Source organism: Ursus maritimus, unplaced genomic scaffold (assembly GCF_017311325.1).
Source record: "Ursus maritimus isolate PB19 unplaced genomic scaffold, ASM1731132v1 scaffold_2, whole genome shotgun sequence".
In the NCBI taxonomy this organism is placed as follows: Eukaryota; Metazoa; Chordata; class Mammalia; order Carnivora; family Ursidae; genus Ursus; species Ursus maritimus.
Genome location: NW_024424452.1, coordinates 78768330 through 78788221, shown reverse-complemented (window position 1 = coordinate 78788221; position 19892 = coordinate 78768330). Strand labels below are relative to the sequence as shown.

General features: G+C 50.6%; 1 protein-coding gene across 1 annotated transcript in view; it reads right to left on the bottom strand.

Moving 5' to 3' along the window:
- Positions 1-1603: 1603 nt before the first annotated feature.
- Positions 1604-19892, bottom strand: part of TNN (tenascin N) — a 51036-nt gene continuing 32747 nt past the window's right edge. The window contains exons 12-18 of the mRNA XM_040636240.1: positions 17959-18089; positions 16781-16913; positions 16189-16340; positions 10524-10620; positions 9457-9624; positions 4071-4234; positions 1604-1769 (exon numbers count right to left, since the gene is read on the bottom strand). Of these exons, the coding sequence (XP_040492174.1) occupies positions 1629-1769; positions 4071-4234; positions 9457-9624; positions 10524-10620; positions 16189-16340; positions 16781-16913; positions 17959-18089 (986 nt within the window). The 3' untranslated portion in view covers positions 1604-1628. The remainder of the gene's footprint in view (positions 1770-4070; positions 4235-9456; positions 9625-10523; positions 10621-16188; positions 16341-16780; positions 16914-17958; positions 18090-19892) is intronic.

Sequence of the window (19892 nt, the reverse complement as noted above, 5' to 3'; positions counted from 1 at the left end):
GCTTCATCAGCATTTCTTAGAAGGAATGAGGGAGAGAAGGAAGGAACACAGCTGTCCGGCTTGCTCACCTCTGCGATGGCACCTCTGTTCCCCCCAGGGCAGGGCACGCTGCCTGGGAGGAAGCAGGCAGACACGAACTCTCACTGAGCTCTTGTTTGGATCCCCTCACGAGATCCAGCAGGTACTATGGTAATGGGGGGGGGGGCGCGGAGGCTGAAAACTTACAGGGGTGAGGTGAGCCCTTTCGAGAGTACGGCTTGGCCTTCAGCTGGAGGTGAAAGCCTGGAGAAGCCCCGGCAGTGAAGGCCTCTGGTCCTGGAGCAGCACTGCAGCCTTTAGGGCACGTGCCTCCCTTCCCACTCCCTCACCTTTCCTGGCTCCAAACCCCATTGTTCGCCGTCTCCCAAGTGTGAGACCCCAGGCCGACCAAATGCCACTACAACGCACAAATTGTACCTTTGTGTGCACTTAGGTTAAATTTAGAATTCAAGTGCACTCGTGTGAGTTCAAGAACACAAGGCACATTTTTTTTTAAATCAGGTGGTTTATTATTTTTTCTTTCTTGAATAGGAATTTAAGTTACTTTAATAATGATCACGGACTTCGCTACAGAAAAACCTTCCAGAGTCACAGGAAAATAAGCCCAAAGGATCCGACTGGCCAAGTGCCCATTCAAACAGTATGCCTCCATCGTGGAGTGCCTTCAGAAAACCTAAGGGTCTGACCATGTGGGGGGCCAGGGAAAGGAAAGGGTGCTGACGGCCGGAAGGCATGAGAGGGAGTCACAGAAGAGTCTTTGGGAGGAATCAATCATCAGAAGAGTCAAATTATTTAAAGTTGAAATGAGTGAGAATTTATTCACAACATATGCAGATCTATGCAAGTGATTATGCAAATAGGTGGGAAGGGGGCCCTCGAGAAGAGCTGTAACACAGAAGCTGGGTTTCCAGCATGCTGGACACTGGTCACAACTTTGCTAGACGGGAGTCCATCTTGGTCCCTCCTAGTTCCCTTTGTTCTTCCTCTTAACACTAGCATTTTTTTTTTTTTTAAACAGGGAAAGTTTTACAGCTTTTTCCTCAAAACCCAGTGGTAATGCGAGGTAACAAACATCAGACCACTTTAGCCCCTGGGCCACCAAAGAGAACCCCTCCTTGGTGCTTCTTTCTAAGGGAAGATTTCTAGTAGCAGAGCTTTACATAAAATATATATATAGATATATCTATGTCTATATATCTATATATACCAATTTCCAGAGATTTCCAATTGGTGAAGTGCTAGATGATTCTTTTTTTCCTTTTTTCCCCCCAATCCCATGTATTTGTTACTGAAGATAGACTGAAAAACCTCGCAGCCTGGTGTCGTCTTTCTCGTATGCTACCATTGGTTGATTTTCAGGCCCCCAATACAGATGAGCAAAAATGCAGGTGACAGGGAAGTAACCTGTATGGTCTGAAGCTTGGTCATGTGCTTTGTCCTGCAGGTTATCCAGCCATCTCAGAAACCAGAGGCCAGGAGCCTCCCCCAAACTCCCAAGAACCAGTCACTACCACCCACCCTGCCCCAAGCCTACACAGCCCCAACCCTGGGCCGGTCTTGTCTCATGTGACGGCTTCTCCCATAGGCCATCAGAACGTTCTCGACTTTTCTCCCAGTGTCCGCTTCTTTCTGTCCAGGACATGCTCCCCGCTGTAGCCATGAGGGCGGATTTTCAACTCCACATAAGGAATGGAGAATTCATGTCCTTTCCACGGCTCCCAGTTCACCCCCTACATAAAAAAAGCCAGCATCAAGAAGAGGCAACTTGGGAGGAAGAAGGGGTACAAAGGAATGCTTCTTTGACAGGAAAACCACTCCCTCTCTGCTTAGGGGAGAGAAAAAGATCCATCAGCGGTGACTGGGGTCCTTATAGAAGTCGGGCTGGAGGTAGAAACAGGCGCCCTCTTCTGGGCATCTGAGGTTTGACAGGCTGATAACTTGGAAGACCTCCCCCCCCCACCCCAGGGGCTGGAAGGATGGGGTGTGGTCCCAGGGGTACGGAGGAGACCACAGCAGCAGCAAAGCTAACGCAGGGTCGACCTGGCCAGCAACACGCACATTATCTTTGCCTCGCTCTTTTCCTTTCCAAAAAAATTAAAGGCAAAAATAAACATATTAATTGGTCAATCGTGTAAAATCATTTTCAATTTAGACTGTTTAGATACTAGCTCTGGGGTAACGAATAGCCTGCTGAAAACTAAATTTCATTTTATGTCTTTTGACTGGTGAGGGCAATAATATTTAATTCACTTAATAACCTTGCAACCTGGCCAATAAAGAGCCCAAGTGACCAATTTTATGTATTTTAATTTGTGAGGTAAATAATAAACAAGAAGCTAAATGCCTTGCAGACTGTGAAAAGCACATTAACCAGATGAATGTCTTTTATTAGCAAATATGGGGATGGTTTAGGGCATGCTGGCTGCTCATTTCAAATATCTGATCTCTGATCACAGGCTTCCGTGCGTCAGCCCACATGGCGCCACCATGATTCATGGACTCGCCCTCCTTGGCCTCCCCGGGGGGAAATTTCTTCTTCCCTTTGAAAAATCGCACAAGGATTGGGAGTTCCTGCGGCCTGGTCAGGGCCAAAATAATCAAACTGTACCTGGATTTGAGGTGTGCTAATATTTACAGTAATATCGGTAACAAGGTGAGTTCTGGGAGAGGCGGCTTCCTGAAGGCTGCAATAGACCCAGGATGGGAAACTGGAAACCCAAGATGGGGAGGAGTTCGTGGAGGGGATGGATTCATGATGAGCAGGACAAAGATGCCATTTTCAAGGAGCTGTGAGGGAGCAGCCAGGAGACGCCCCACAGCTGGCACGGAGTCCAGATGATGCCCACAGGTCACAGAGCTTTGAGAAATCATCGGTAGCAAAGCTTCAGAGCAAAGAAGGGGAGAGGAGCCCTCGCGAACTCAGCCCTGTGCGTACCTCCTGAAATGGTGTTTAGCGTAACACTCTGGGTAGACCCTGAGTGGCTTTGGAGGAAGTGGATCCAAAGGTGGGTCTGATCAAAGGCCGAAAAGACTTTGTTTTCCTGGTGATCAAAGGATTTGAGAAAAATAGCTCTGGTTTCATTGGGAGAACAACTAGAAAGAATTATGAAGTGTCTGTTACAGAATGGAATGTTTGTGCCCTGCCTCCAATGCATATGCTGAAGCCCTAACCTCCCGTGTGATAGTATATGGACGCGGGACCTTGGGAAGGTAATTAGGGTTAGATGAGATCATGAGGGTGGGTCCCCCAAGATGGGATTAGTGCCCTTTTTTAAAAAGATTTTATTTATTTATTTATTTATTGAAAGAGAGAGAGAGAGAGAGAATGAGTAGGAGGAGGAGCAGAGGGAGAGGGAGACAGAATCTCAAGCAGGCTCCGTGCTGAGTGCACAGAGCCCGACACGGGGTTCGATCTCACGACCCTGAGATTATGACCTGAGCTGAAATCAAGAGTCAGATGCCCAACCAACTGAGCCACCCAGGGGCCCCAGGATCAGTACTGTTATAAGAAATGGAAAAGAGACCAGCGCCCTCTCTCTCTCTCTCTCTCCACTGTATGAGGACACAGTGAAAAGGCCACCATCACAAGACAGAAGGAGAGCTTTTATCAGGAACTGAATCGGCTGATAACTTGATCTTAGACCTCTTAGCCTCCAGAACTATGAAAAATAAATGTGTGCTATTCAAGTCACCCAGTCTACAGGATTTTGTTCCTAAGACAGTGTCCATGTGTGAACCAGTAAACTGAGATGGTGCATAATCCATGTTATGTATCTAGCAGTGGACAGCCTGAGCTCCCACCCACCTACACTAAGTAAGTGTGCAGCACTGATAGGAATCCAGAGCAGGGGAGAGCTGCAGCAGATGGGCAGGGAAGGCCTTGACCTCAAGGCCATGGAGCGTGGAGAAGCCCTTCTGCTCTGACTGGAGGCATCAGAAGGAGAGGGGTAGCCAAACCAGCCTGGAGAGTGTCACTGGGAACTGAAAGCTTTGAGCAGAGCATGGGACAGAAAAGTTCACCTGTCACCTACCTCACTGTGTTTGGTCTCCCCGTATCTGCCATTGGGGTTGGCCAAGTGACAGTTCTTGTACCACCAGCCACCATGATGGGTCAGGGCACAGTTGCTGAGGGCAATATCATTGTCTCTGTCAAAAGTTGTAAACTTCCATCCATTGTGGTAAGTAAGAGCGTCCCCTGCGGGAGAGGAGAGATGAGAGGTGAACGTCTAAGTTTTGCCACTGAGATGGTGATTGGGCTCTGGACTCAGCAGGACAATCTTTGGACATGAAAATAGCAAGGATCCGGCCAGTTACATCACAGGGAATCACTCGTCTCTCAAAACGGCCAAGATGAGAACATGATACAGACGAACAGATTCTCCTTCCTGGCCTGTCACCCAAACTTTGGGCCTGTCTCTCCAATAGCCTGAAAAGCCTTGACAGCATTCTCACTTTGAGGCCCTGCAGTCATGGCAAGTAACCAAATATCCAAAACCAAACCTGTGGGCTCTCCTCACAGTACCTGAGCACCCCTTCCACAAGGTAACCCCTCACCCGTCTTCCCCGTCTTTGCTCAACCATCCTCCCTGCCACCCCACCTCGAACTCCGAGCCACATTTGACAAACCCATTGCACCCTTTTATGGAGCCCTTCCTCCTGCAGGTCACTCCCAGATGCCCTCCCTCCAGCCTGTGCTCCTCTTTTTGCACCGGTCTCAACACAACAGCCCTCCCAGCCTCCCTGACGCACACGCATCCTCTTTCACGCTCTCAGACTTAAGGGCCTCCTTCCCACCACCTTCCTGGCTTTGCAGGCCTGGAGCTTGGCGGTAGCCTTCGTACCGTCTCAGAGCCCACTGTCCCTGCAGGCATGTGCCGCTTGTGCGGTGGACGGCTCTGTCCCTGTGCTTCTGCTCCCGCGCCCTCCTCGGTCCAAATCCTAACCATTCCTCAAAGGCCAGCTGGGCGCACGCCTGAGGAAGCGCCAGTCTCCTTAATAATCCTCTCACACGCGCTCCTTGCACACACACCTGAGTTTCTCGAGCCTTCCTGGCACACAGGTACAGTTTAGGGCTTCATGACAACCTGTCCGGAAAGCCACTCGCATCATTTGACTGGTATCTCTACTATTTCCCCAACATCTTCATCATCTTTTTATCAGTTTATTTCTTAATTCAGCTCATAAGAGGCGATAAAGGCCCGTATCAATCCCAAGCTAAATCAAGTCGTGTTCCTGCAATAACAACACTTAGTTTTCATCGGATCTCTGAGTACCGACCCTCTTCACGTAGGTGCCCTCCTCTGGCCCCCACTCCAGCCTATGAGGTGGGGCGGGTGGCTCTCAGTCCCAGGAGGAAATGGACTCACAGAGGTTAGACTCTGGGGACTTGTCAAGGCCCCACTGTCGACAAAGAGCAGGGCCGGGGGACTCAAAGCTGGGTCCTCAGATTCCAAGCCCAGGGTTCTTCCCGCCTGTGGCTTCCTCCTTTCTGCAGGGGTCTCGAGTTATGCTAACAAGAGCAAGCTGGCTCTGGTTCTCCAAGTGCGGGCCCTGGAGCAGCGGCATCAGCAGCACCTGGGACCTTGCACATTCTCGGGCCCCCAAGGTACTGCCCACCTGCAGTCTGTGTTTTCACGAGCCCTTCGGGTGACAGGCCCCTGGGGTGCAAGCTGACGTCAGAGACCTGGAGTCTGCAACTTCATTTATTCAGGAAACTCAGACCCCCGGCCCGGCCAGCGCCACGCTCGGCCCTGGGAATACAGACTGAGGGGGCCCTGCTCCCAAGGACTTCGCTGCAGGTGGGAAGGGGCAGATCCAGGGAAAGAGTTAACACCAGGTAGTGAAGGGGGAAGGTCCCAGGTTGTCCCTGTGATTAGCAGCTCGAACAGTGAGTCCTGCCAGCTTTACCCAGCATGGGGCGGGGGGAGCGGGGGGGCTGCAGAGGCCACTCCTGCTAAGACAGCTGAAGGGCTCTGCCCCCATTCCTTTCCTCCAGTTGAGGAAAGACATACTGTGTCGCGCTCGCTCTCGCACGCATCTCCTCTCCCTTCGGCTTTCTGGCAGATAGTCAACGACAGCTTAAAATAACACGCGATGGCTCCCTTGGTGACACCGTTAACGAGCACAGCTTACCTCACTTGCACCTAAAGTTCCCAGAGCTGTTTTCTAAGAGTCTGTGCAAAGGCTATTTCTTGACGATTTGCTTGTGGTTCTCTAACCTTGGGCATTGGGATCAGGAAAAGCGAAGCAGGGTTCGGGCTTAGCGGGGCTGCTTATTCCACAGACGGATTTCCTTGCTTCCGGAACCGAAGGCGTGCTGACGTTCAGAGCGCAGACAGTGAGTGTACCCATGAATCAAAAAAATCACTTTTCTCTGGTTGTCAGGCCCCCAGCCAACACAGTATTTTGATTTATTGAGCTTATCTCAGAGTAGAAAAGCCAGTGGTGGTCAGACCCTCTTTCTTCTCTCAGGGTTTTAGGAGAAAACACTGGGTGAGAAATAAGCACCCCTAACTTCTGGTATAATGTTTTCGGGGGGGGGGGGCCGCTGGCTCTCCTCAGGTCATGGGTTGGAGGGGTTGGTGGCAGGCCCAGAAAAGCCCAGAGAGGGGCCCCTGAGCTGGTCATCTCCCATCTCATCTAACATTAGTCCACCATCACCTCCTGAGACGGGAAGGAAGGCCCGGACAGCTGAGCCAACTCAGACCCGAGGAAGCCATCCACATCCTATCGCCCATAAGTCACACAGGACCATGTGTCTGGACCTTGAACTCCGGACCAGGAATGGGCCAATGAAAGAGTGATGTGTGCCATTTTTGGCTTTCCCTCTTGTCCACGGACCCAACAATTTTTTCCCCCGTCCTCTGAAGCACCAGTATGTAAAAATCCATTTCAAAGCGAGGCAGGCAATTTGCGTAGAGCAGTTCTTCACTGTGGACATTGCCATCCCTGGCCCCACCCACCGAATGCTGGCGGAGTTCTTCGGTTGTGCTTCCAAGTGCCCCGGGGTGTGGACCCATCGCTGGTTGGGCATCACTGAGTCTCCTGGAGGTGGGACTTGAACCCAGCTGTAAACAATGGGTCAGCCCATAGAAGTCACTCTGCACCATTCCAAACGTCTATTTATGTTTTCAGGATGACCTCTCAAGGGATGAATAGCATCTTGAAGGTAGAGCTCACTGGGTGGCCTTCCTGCCCCACTCCAAGATTCAGAATCAGAAACCAAATTTACCCAGCACCGCCTTGCTAGGGCTTCTTCGTGGCAGAATCAGGGGCTCTCTGATAGGACATCCGTGGAAGCCGAAGTCGAGGGCCCAGGTGGACAATGTGAGTAGTGGTGACGTTTCCTGGCATGTCTCCCCCAGGGCCACGCAGCTCCGATTCTAATCAGAACTCTCGTGGCGGCAGCGGGCACATGTACAGAGACATCAAACCGTTCACCTTCTCTTTGAACGCCCCGTCCTCTACACAGTACCTCACCATTTAGGACATGGGGAGCCAGAAGCTTCCTAAATTTCAAGACCCTCGTGGGGACCAATCAGCATATATAAGGAAAGCTAAAACACCATGAAGCCCACCATGCAATTTCAGAGTTTCCAAGTAGGAACGGTGGCACGTACGGGGAGACCAGATTGCTGGCTGAATGCGGTGTGATCTGAAAGTCTTCCCAGGCTCCCTATGAAGAAAACACACCCTCCACTGACCGGCATTGCGGGCCTGAGCAACCTCAGAATGGGAACTAGCCTGTAATCACGGTTAAAATGCAAACAGAGTCCCTGGGAAGAGAATCACATTAATTTGTGAATAAATTGACTCCTTTTCACTCATTTTCCCGTTAGCATCCGTTCATTTCCTGGTTATTTTAAGACAGGCCTTGGAACAGGTACACGTGCATAAGAGAAGAGAGGAGAATGGGCGACCCTAGCTGGTCCCCCGCCAGCAGTCCAGGAAGTCACTGGGCTTCAGGGAGAGACGTGAGACACCATCCCTTGTCCCATGTCACCAAGCTCATGCCTTCACTGACCCCGACCCAAGCTACCTGGGTCTCAGGGACTATCCTTTACGACATAAAACATCTGTAAGATTGCACGGAAAGCTCTTGCTAGCAACGTCATGCTTGAAACTCACCTACCCCGCCCCAGACCAGACTCCATGCTAAGCACTGGAAAACAAGAGCAAATGCAAAATTCATGTGATTTTTTAAAAACAATTAAATTACAAGACCTACGAGAAACTTTGCCTTAGCAGTTGGCCACTTCGGATCCTGCCACTAAAAGAGGCATCTGTCCACAGTCCTCTGCTGTTAGGGGGTTCTAGAGTGGCCTCAGGCTTCCCAAGCACACCCCATTTTCCTTGAGGCAGCTCAGTCCTTGCTCACCGTGGACTCCCCCAGGCGTGGGGACCCCTTCTTTGTTTCCCATCTAAGTCCTACCCTTGCAGACCCGGCTCCAGCCCACTGTCCTGCGGGGAGCTTCCTTCAGCAGCCTCAGGCCTCAATGTCCCCATCTTCTCACACCCTATAGCTCTTCATTCTCCTCGCCAAGATGTGGCTCTTTGTAAAAGTTCTTTTCTAGTATGACTTCTCCGCTCACACGCAGTCTCAGGGGAGAGCCCATGGCCCGTACAGTCGGTGAACCCAGCTGGCAACGCATTCCTACGTAGTTACCCCCAAGTCAAAAACATGTGGACTTACTTGTTAGGGTTTAAAAACTATAAATCCAGGCGTAAGGTATGATATCAAACCAGTAACCACCCTGTCCCTCTGAAACAGAATATTCAATGGTATAATCCCAGTGTTTCAGTCACGTGGCTTGATTTAGTTCCCTTCCTTTACAACTGGACACACCATCAACGGGCTTGTGTCCACTGAGCTGCTAATCGAGGTTAGACGTTCCCGGCTTTCAGCTAAACTGCTCACCTCTGTGTCCCACAGTTGTACGGAGTTAATGAGACCCATACTGCTTGTTGTCTGAATCAGCACTTCCATTTTTCCCTTTACTTATGGCAAAGCGCTGTGAAATATTTAAATAATCACACACACACACACACACACACACACTCCTGGGCAAGGACAGCAGCCAGCTTGCTGGAGCCCAGTGACAGGTGGGCAGGCATCGTGAATCACTCCGGAGGCGGCCTCCTTGGCGGCCGCACAACAGCCGGAACCAGGGGAGTGTAAGAGGAGGGTTTTCACCGGTGGAGGGGTGCGGGGATCAATGCATCACAAAGAAAAGTTCCAACTTTGAGATCATCAAGGATTGCTTTCATACTTCTGTTTACCCCCCGCCTCCTGCAGGGAGCAGGGCCTCAGCCATCCGTGAGGACAGTTCACCTCCACGGAGCAACATTCCATCCCCCCCGATCCGTAGACGCACAGAGAGCCAGAGACCCGAGCCGGGAGCAAATGTGTTTTCCTACCTGCGGTGCCTCTGTATTTCCCAACCGAGAGCCTGTACCGCTCCTTGCTGGAGGCCACCTGGAAGGAATCATACACGGCGTAGGCGGATTCGTTGGCAGTCTGCAGGTCCACTCTCACCTCATAGCGGGTTGGGGTGCCAGTGGTGAGATTGTGTAGCTTGTCAAGTCCTGAAAATAAGGAAGGGAATTCCAACAACCGACCCACCGGGGTGTGCAGGCGCGTGGCCGCTAGCATCTGCGGTCCTCAGCACCGAAAGTCACCGTGGCCTTTCCCTCCTTTGCTACTGGGGGCTCTCCTCACACTGTCTCTGCTGGGGGGGATGCCCATTTTCTCATCCTATTATGTCTTTGGCACAGCTGTGTTTATGAGTGTGCAAACTGTGTCCTCTGGGAAGGAGCCGTGGAGGGCAATGCGCGGCGGACCTGCCCCCAACTCCCTTTCTCTAAAGCTGAAGCACTTCCCCCTGTCGTCCCCATATCTCACCAAGTGCAAGAGGACATCAACCACCACTCTGAGGTCTCTGAAGGAATTCTGCGCCGAGCAGACCACAGCCATCATCTACTCCATCAGACACTGAGTCTCTATATTATGATTTTGTAATTCTTCGTTTCCCTGTGGATGTTTTTGGCTATTTCACTCCCCATGAATATCTGCTCCAGATTAGAGCAGAAGGAAATGGGAAAACACCATCCCCATAATGAGTGGCGTTACTAGAAGAGCTTCAGGGCCTACAGGCATGACCTCCTAGGAACAGCCCAGAATCCCAATGGGTCAGCTATTTTCTAAGATGTGTAGGCTCCAGGCAGATCCCATGGGGCTTACAGGCAGTGGGAAGACCCCCTGTGACAGGCCCATCCTGTCACAAGCCCGGCACATGAGAACCTTCCCCGCAACATGGCCCCACTGACACCCTGGTGGTCAGGATCCTTAGAGTGTCCTGTCCCTGTCACTGGGGACAGAGTATCCTGTCTTCCTGGATGTGAGGAGCCTTCTTGAGCTGCCGACCAGCCTTTGAGGGTGAAATAGCCCCTCCCCCACAGCCCTCCTGGAACCTCAGAGATCATACCAAGCCAGAACTCCTTCATGGGGTCCCCAAAGCCTTCCACGTAGGTCCGCCAGCGCTTGAAGAAATCCAGCTGCCCAGTGTTGCGCCTCTGGAAGACCTGGGAAGGGAGACGGACCTCTCAGTCTGACACACTTGAACAGACATGACAAGTGAAAGAGGACAGTAGCTTGGCCTGGGGGCTGCCCTGAGGTTAGACAGAAGCAGAGAGAAGGTCAGACTGACAGATATGGTGACAGACTGAAAGCAGGACTGAAAGAGAGGGCAAGGTCGGGAGCGATTCGCGTGCCTAGGGCTTGCAGCGCTGGATGGCCGTTGACTGGCTCTTCACTGAGACAGGGGCTCTGAGAGAAGACAGGTGCCGCCAGGGTGAGCTCACCTGGGACAAGGGAAGTGCGAGTCACTCCCGCGGTCCCCTGGAGAATAAAGATGCCATAGCAGCGCCTGAGCGTAAGCGCTGGGGTGCTGAAGAGAGATCGGGGCCAGACTTGCAAAGGTAAGCATGTGTCTGAGGTGGTGCTCAGTGTTCACCGGGTCCCGTTTCAATTGCCTGTCCCCAGGAACACAGGCAGGAACGCTTCTTTCTCAGGCTCCCTGGCGGTTAAGTTGGAGTCGCATGACTCATTCCAGCCAAAGAGCTGTGAGTGAAAGCGCAGAAGGGCTGGGGGGCTCTCTCTCCATGCTCTGTCTTCCACTGCCCTGTGCCTCGGGGCCTCGTGGCCCACGTGTCCACCGGGCAGAGCCGCGAGTTGGAATCAGCCCGAATCCCTGAGTCACCACTGAGAAGTGACTGCCAAACCCACAGAAGGCTTTGCACACGTGAGAAGAAACACCTCATGTTCTCGATCATTGGAATTTGATGTCGGCGTGTTACTACCGTGTGGCCCACTCTATCCTAACGAACACAGAAAGCCACTGGGACAGAGAGAGTCAAGTGAAGCCTCTGGAGAAGATGAGACCACCTGGGAAGAAGGTAGGAACGGAAGAGAGAAAGTGGCCTAGAATCAAGACTCGGGGACCTGCACTACACAACAGGCAGGCGCAGAAGAATGTGCTCGTGAAGGAGAAAGAGGAGGACCCGGGCGTGTGGAAGGACAACCAGGAAAACATGGAACCACAGAGACCACGAAGAGAAAGGTGTGACTGATAGTGTCAAAGGCAGGTAAGCTTCAAGGGTTGCGGAGACGAGGACTGAGGAATGTGTCCATAGAATTTAGTGACACGGAAGTCACGAGTGACTCTAGCGAAGGCTGCCCTGGAGAGAGACGAGGGCAGAAGCCAATGGGACTGGCCTGAAGAGTGAGTGACAAGTGAGAAAGCAGACACAGACTTGGGTACCCCTATTTCATGAAAGTATGTGCTGCTTTCTTTTCAAAAGCTCCTCTCTTTGGGGAAGGATGGCAGTGCCAGTCAGAGTGAATTGGATTCTTTTATATGAAGTAAACCTGAGGAGTACCTCCGAGCTAAACGCACCTGTGTAGACTATTGGAATAGATAGTAATGGGTCATCCCTCGTGACCTCGAAAGCCACGCTCAACACCACCCTCGCTAATTGCAGAAATGACTCTGGGATTCTGGAAGGCTGGAATGGCGCCTTTGTCTCCACCTGCTTTCCTCTGCACTCGTTCAGATGCGGAAGCCCCAACACAGAGCCCCATCTCCCTTCTTTCTGCCACGCTTCCCAGCAGGTGCCTCAAAGTGAAACGTGTTATCTCGAATTTGGTAAGGTAAACCTCCCAATATTTGTGCGTTCTTTCTATTTTTTCTGGGAAGAGACAGAGAGGGAGGAGAGAACAGGTAGCCTGCATCAGTGCTGAAAGCTCCACGTGGGAGCTCACATTTCACTCCTTGTGAAGCACCAACCCACCTTTGCTGGCCCAGGAAGCACTGGACTAGGGCATCTATCTACGGCGGGCGGGGAGAGCCCGGGGCTCTAAGGCAGACCATGGCCACTGCCTGGCCAGCGGCTGGTAAGCCAGGCATCTCTGCTACTGAGCCGCAGTCAGCCGTGTGACACACAGGGTTAGAAGCGGGAAGGAAGCGTCCATCGCAGAGGTGTTAGGAGAATGGTAAGTGTAATGGTAAGCAGAACCGAGGGAATGATCGAGCAAATCACTCCATACTGCATTAACACTGTGGTTTCTTTCCCCTTTGCCCTTATTTCAGACACTCCCACTCCTCTCTGGGCTTCCTTCATGTCTTCGTTCGCTTACCCACTCATGAAACTGCCGTTACTGAGTAGCGTGTTCAGGGCTGGCTGCAGGACAAGGACCTGTGATGCCATTGTACAGACATGAAAGTTCAGGAAAGCGATTAGCCAGATTAAACCATAATCAGCTGATTATTTGGTGGCAGATGCAAGGATAAAACACGATCTCCTCATCTTTTCATCAGAAAGTGTGAAAATGCCAGCTTCACTGAGTCCATTTTCCAAAACTCATTTCCTAAGATTCTGGGGCTCACTGTTCATTTCCCAGAAGGGTGCCCATTCCCGACCCTTCCCCAGGACTCTTCCTGTGCCTCGGACGGTGAGATCCCAGGGCAGATGCCGGACCAATGTTCCTCATATGTCAAATCCAATTACGTTCCCACTAACATAATTAGTTATGGTGCAAGGTCAGGCTCAAATCGGATCCTGCCCTCCTAGGCTGGGCGCATTACGAAGGCATTCTCCAGTCAATGAACAGAGTACCCAGCGTGATAGGGGTTTGTCCACCTGATTTTTTTTTAAAAAGATTTATTTATTTATTTTAGAGGGAGAGCACAAGCAGGGCGAGGAGCAGAGGGAGAGGGAGAGGGAGGCAGAGAAGTAGATTCCCCACTGAGCACAGAGCCTGACTCGGGGCTCAATCCCAGGGTCCCAAGATCATGACCTGAGCCGAGACCAAGAGTCAGAAGCTTAACTGACTGAGTCACCCAGGTGTCCCTCCGTTTTTTTTTTTTTTTAATAATGCTTCAGCTCAGCTAGGAAAACTCTGAACAATGATTCTGATGCTCTCTGCATCACTACCGAGACCCAGCTCCGCACTTACTAGCTATGTCCTTGGGCAAGTTACTTGACCTTGACAAGCCTCGCTTTTCTAAACTATGAGATCAAGATGTTAATAGCCCATTTGTCATGCTCTTAAATCAAGGCTTTAGCAAGATCATTAATTACGATAAATCATAAAATTATGAAGGCCAGAGACTGGCACATACACATATAATAAGTTATTATTATATCTCAATAAATGTTAATTTGCATTTTATTAAGTCAGATTCCAAATGAACTGACCCATCGTGATCTTCTGTACCTCTCGATCAGGCAGCCTGATTTGACTCCCTCATAATCTAGCCCATTCCCATTCTATGGGGTGAAAACACCTTATCATGAACTGTTTGGGGTAACAGAAGCCCCTTAGTAGGTATGTCTCAAGGCGGGCAGAGTTCTACACTCCAGAACTGTCCTTGCACTCTAGAACTTACTCAGTGTCCTGACTGATTCCCTGGGGAGAAAAAATGAAAATGCCATTTAAATGCCTGTGGAAAGAACTTCTAATATAGTCCTTAAGACTTGCAAGACGGAAAACAAAGATGGAAATGCTTGAGGCACTTAAGTGTTCCCGTCTGGTCCTCAATCCAGCCTGCCTCCTGTGACACCAATTACCTCGGGGTAGGGTTTTTCTGGCCTCTTAATCACATTGGGTTCCTGCCACTCCATGGAGAAAATTTTCCTTAAAAGGATTTTGGAAGCTCCCTTTAAAAGAGCAATGTACTGGGGCGCCTGAGTGACTCAGTCAGTTAAGAGTCTGACTCTTGGTTTCAGCTCAGGTCATGATCTCAGGGTTGTGAGACTGAGCCCTGCGTGGGGGGGGGGTGTCCATGCTCAGCGGGGAGGCTGCTTAAGATTCTCTCCCTCTGCCCGTCCCCCTCTTGTGCTCACTCTCTCTTTCTCTCTCTTTAAATAAATAAATAAAATCTTTTTAGAAAATAAAAGAGCAATGTACGAAGGTCATCTCTAAGTGACAAAAGATTCTCGAGCCCAAAACCATGGAAACTGTCAGTAAAAGATCTGGTGTAGAAGTTTTCAGGACTCCACGTGTTTTGGGGACTGTGGTGGCTTTGGGGAGAACCCTACAGAATCTCAGTCCATGTACTGCCTTCAGGAGTCTGAGTCAGAAAACAAGACTTGGGAGGGGGTGAGGGACTGGTGTTGGTTAGAACGCAGAGCGATGTGATGCTTTCTGGAACGGACCTCGGCGTCCTGGTAAGGGTCGTTTGCATGAGCAGGTCGCAGAAGGCAAGCTCCTTGAGGGCAGGGGTTTTGGTCTGTTTGGTTCCCGGCTGGTTCTTGAGTGTATAAAACAGTGCTTGACACATAGTAGGCACTCAATAAACACTTGTGGAAAAAATCCGGGGTATTCCCAGGCAGGCAGACCGGCAGGTATCGTTCTAGAGGTTGCCCTGGACCAATGTCTCCTTCCCTAGGGAAGGCTGGCTTTCAAAAAGGCCACACGCGACAACACAAACATTCTGCCAATGGTCAATTCTGGGCACAAGGCAGGAAACTGGCCTCGAGCCTGAAGAGACTGAATGCTTACAATGGTGCTGATGAAAAGCAGCAGGTCCAGCCCTATGGGTCTGCTCAGGTGCAAGACCTTCCATGTTACTTTCTGTTCGGTTATTTTTATAAATCCATCAGGAATCTTCTCCCATCCAATCGGGTTACTGCCTTTCAGTCGCCAGATGCAGCTGTGTGGATAATAAGTTTTCTTCACTGCTGCTTCTCGGACGGGATCATTTTACCCGCGGCTGCTCGAGTGTCTTTGCTTTCCCAGCCCCCTGAGCGAACGAGTAGATGAATGTAGTTTGAGCACTGGGAGCTCACGCTTTCTCCTCGCGACAACGAGCTGCGGATGCGCAGCGGGTAAGGCCGCACGCTGGGGGAGGGGGGGAGCCTCTATCTGCTCAGGCGTGGGGAGAAGGGGGCGGGGGGGGGATCGGATGGCAACCCTCCCAGGCAGCTCATCCTATAACTGGATCAGGCCGCCGCAATCAAAGTAGGTGTCATGGGGTGTGAGCAGACAATGGCCCAAGGGAATCCAACCTGCACACAGAAGAGGGACCGTGGGCACACTGCCAACTTTCCCCCTTTCAGGCTCCAGCCCTTCACACCAACGTTTTGCTTCTGAACCGCAGAGCAGGAGCAGAACCTGGACAAAGGGCTTTCGTTCAGAGGTCCGAGGCCCAAAGAGGTCATGCGTTTCCATCTTGGATGGCCTGAGAGGACCCACAGGGAAGACCAATGATCTGGGAGGCTGGGGCCCGGAACTCTGGTCTTAATTCTTGTGAAGTGCCAAGGCACTTCTCCCCGTGGGCCTCAATTTACCTACCTATAAAAGAGAAATAATAACCTCCGTCTCTTACTTGAAAGCTTCTGTGGGAGAGTCATGTTTGTGACGGGGCTTGGAAGAGAAGAAAATGGAGGTGATGCACACAGAGGGCATTATTAGATGCCAATAAACGCACAGCCTCCGCAAATCGTTAACCTTCGTTCAATGAAGCCTGCTCTATCCCAGGTGTGAAGTCCTTCCGGCGGGGGTGGGGTGAGGGTGGGGGTGGGGCTGGGATCTCTCTGGAAACAAGCGCGAGCCACCAACGCTCCTCTATCCCAAGGAGAGAGACTCACAATCCAGCCGCCTCCGTCGGTGTCCATGTCGCAGTACACCTGCAGGGGCCGGCTGGTGTCACCGTGCACGTAGATGGTGTACAGACCACTGGCGACATTGCTGTTCTGCTGAACTTGACTGCAGTCCGAAGGATGTGGAAAACGTGCACCAACTGGGAGTCAAGCAGGGAGATGGTGTCGTTAGGAGAAGGGCAAGGAAGAAGGAGGACGGCTGTGCCCCTATTTTAAGATAATTTATTTTGTTTAGAAACTTTCATAACCTCCTACTACGTTGCTTCTTCCAACTCTTCATGAAGATCTTATTTTTCTCATGCACCTCGCTCTCATCGATTCCTTCAAATGTACTAGAAATAAGGTCAGGTTCACATCATTTCCTGCCCTAAGTCCCACAAAATAACATTCTGTTCTGCTCCCCTCTTTGGTCTTTGTGCCACGAGATAGATTTCATCTGAACCCATAACCCTATTCTATTGCCCCATTTCCAGAGAAATCCATCACTCTGTCTACTCGCTCCTCCTTGGACACCTCTTCTGGGCTCTCCGACACTTGTCCTCTACTGTGTTCTCATCCAGAGGGCAGGAGTCCACATTACCTGTGGAAAGGGTGGTAGATACGCTCTTGCTCCGGCGATCACCCTTAAAGGCGACCAAGGAGACAGGGTAGGTGAGTCCCCGCTCAAGGCCTTGCAACTCAAGCCTCTCGTCCCCTCTTCCAAGCTGTAACTCCTGCCAAACAAAGGAGAGAGGAGACAGTAGACAGTCAGTGTGTCATCTCCAGTGCCCGAGGTATCAACGGCATTCCCCGGGGCTAATGACGGAGTTCTCTGAGAAGATGGTATGTGGTTTCTTTGAGGGCTTAGTGGTACCCAGAGTCCCGGTGGGTCCCAGCAGCTTCCCTAGAGGGTGGTGCCATGGAGACTCAGCCCTGCTGGGAGCACTGGCAGAGAGCCAGAAACAGGTCCTGCCCCTGGGGCAGCACCCTCCAGGTCTCCTAGGAACCTCGGCCTCCAGATGCATGCTGGGACACCAACTACAGCCACCAAGGCTGGCAACGCAGGGCTGACAATCTAAAAAGGGGCATAAAAGTGATTGGTGATATCTGTGAGGCAGGGTCACAGTTGGCCTTCTGATACTTCCTTCTGAACCGATCTTATTTCCTCTATGAACATAGGACTAACTTTCCTTGAAAGACTGTCATAAGCAATCATTGAGATCATGAATAAATCAAAGTGCCCTTCCTTTTTCCCTTCCTCCCTTCTTTCTTGCCAAGAAGAAAGAAGAATTTTCCATCTGAACAAGTTACCAAAATTTGCTGGTCCTCAGATTCCAGGTGGGAGGTATAACTCTTGAAATCAGGGTTAAGCAATTCATTCAATAAATATTTATTGAGCACCTCTTGTGTGCCAGGTTCTGAGCACTTTAGATACAGTGATAGATAACACAGACAAAAAGTCCCTGTCCTCATGGAGCTAACACGAATTGGGAAAGACAAACAACAAATACCATGGGACAGATGTGTGGCCAGCGAATATGCAATGGTCAGCTAGGAGCAGGCACACAAGTGAGTCCTATGAAATGAGGCCACATGTACGATGTCGACAAATAACCGTGCGTAGCACCTTCCCTTACCACAGCAGATGATCACTAAGGATCAACTTATTTCTCAGCAGGTCACCATGACACCAGCAATCAAGCTGCTTGGCCCAAGTCAGGTGCTTCATACGGAGGCAGGGCATGGGCACCAAGAGGGAACAAGAGAAGTTTCCAGTACCTTAATGGTGCCATCTGGGAACTGGTAGGTGAGAATGTAGCCATCGATCGGAGCAGAGGGCGCTGTCCAGGTCAGCACCCCTCCGGACTGTGTGATGGCAGATGGATGAAGGTTTCTGGGAGGGTCGATGTCTGCATATAAAGTCAAGTAATTACAATTACTAAGTATTATTGCAACTGGGGCAAGATAAATTTTGATGTGTTAACACATTTATCCCTACTTCTCCTCCCATTTCTTTTCCTCCCTTCCAGCCAGTAGCAGTCTCTGCTCTTCCTTGCCAGCAGCCCCTTCTGGCCTTTGTTTCCAAAAGCACACATCCACTGAGGGCAAGGGGATTAAGGAAGTGGGGGTTGGGTGGGTGGCAGACAGAGTGAATCTGTGCTCCCACATGCCCCCCCCCCCCAGATTCTCCAAGAGTGGTGGGTATGAGCAATCTAGATTAGCAGACAGGTTCTAAGTGAAAGCCCTGCGTGCAGAAACCAGGGGTCTCAGCAAACACCTACCTGGAAAAATGACTGAACTGCTGGATGCCCGCCTCCCCTGCCTGGCACTGGGAAACTACCCAAGACTTTACACACAGCCCTGGGGAGGGAGCATGTTCCTAAATTTACTGAGATTCTGACCAACAAGCAGAATGTGATAAACATTAAGTTGGCACAGAAATATAAAGTTCTAACTCTTACATAACTAAATATGTGGTCTTAGATGCCTACCCTGTACAGAAAGCCCGGGGAAGCAGGGGGGTGCTTGTGTGATGGAGAGAAAGAAAGAAAGGGAAGAAGAGGTAGAGGGGAAGCAGAGCTTTTCCTCGGACTCTGAATATGGGGATGTGTGCGTGTGCGCTGTAGACCAGGGAAACTCAAGCTCAGCAAAAATTCCAGTCGACACCATATTAATTGGTCAGATGGCTCGTTTTTTTAAACCAAATAAGATATTGAATGAAAATTTCCATTTTGAAAAATCATCACAGAAGATGATTTTAATTTAGAGGTTCCCAAAAAAGATGTCTCCAGGCTATTTTCTCCCCAGTAGCATTTCAGCTGAGAACGGAATTGCGATATTTTAATAGAAATCAGGCAGCTGTTGTTTTGAATTAGGATGTTTTGACAAATTTTGAGTTTCGGTAATATCAGCTTGGTCTGACTTTCTAAAGTGTAACATCTGGTATGGATTTTTTTTTCTTTCCATCCACTGCAAAACTGAATTTCCTGCTTTCAAAAATTAAAGCAAAAACCTTAACTATTTAAATATCTTAAGCTGGCCTCTGTTACTTCTCTGACTGCCTACCAATCCCCTGGTTACAGGCTTGAGAGGTCCGTCTTGGTTATTTCCACATTTCTGTGAAGCAGAAAGATGGTAATACTGTCATCTTTAAAGACGGCAAGAGCAAAGCAAAGAGAAGATAATGATGGAACAGAGGACGAGAGGAACAAGGGAGACAAACAGAGAGAGGGAGGGAGGGAGAGACTGCTTGTCTCTGGAGAACCGCCCTGAGGATTAGGGAGTCTGGGATACAGAAGGGTTTTTCTTTCTATATACCTTTGTTTGGTTTGAAAATTTTTACTAAAAGTATACTAGACGTTTTTTATTTTAAAACCCCCTGCTAATGGTAACTGATAAAGAAATTCAAGGCACCTCTAACTCCAGTGCGTACCCACACACGGTGTAGCCGGCCACAGAGGGGATGGCCAGGCCTTGCCCAGACTGTCCGCAGAGGCCCGCGGACGTCAGGATGGGCACAGTGAGCTTCCCAGGTCCCAGGGAGGGAGATGGAGATGGAGATGCGAGAGCTTCCTGGCCTCCCTCTTCTCCGAACTGGAGCTGAGGCCAAGCAGGTTCGACTACCCAGGCGGACAGTCTGGGAGCTGGCGGGGTGGAGGGGACAGTGAGGGAGGCTACATTCGCACAAGCACCTGGAAGAGCCGCACAGGTTC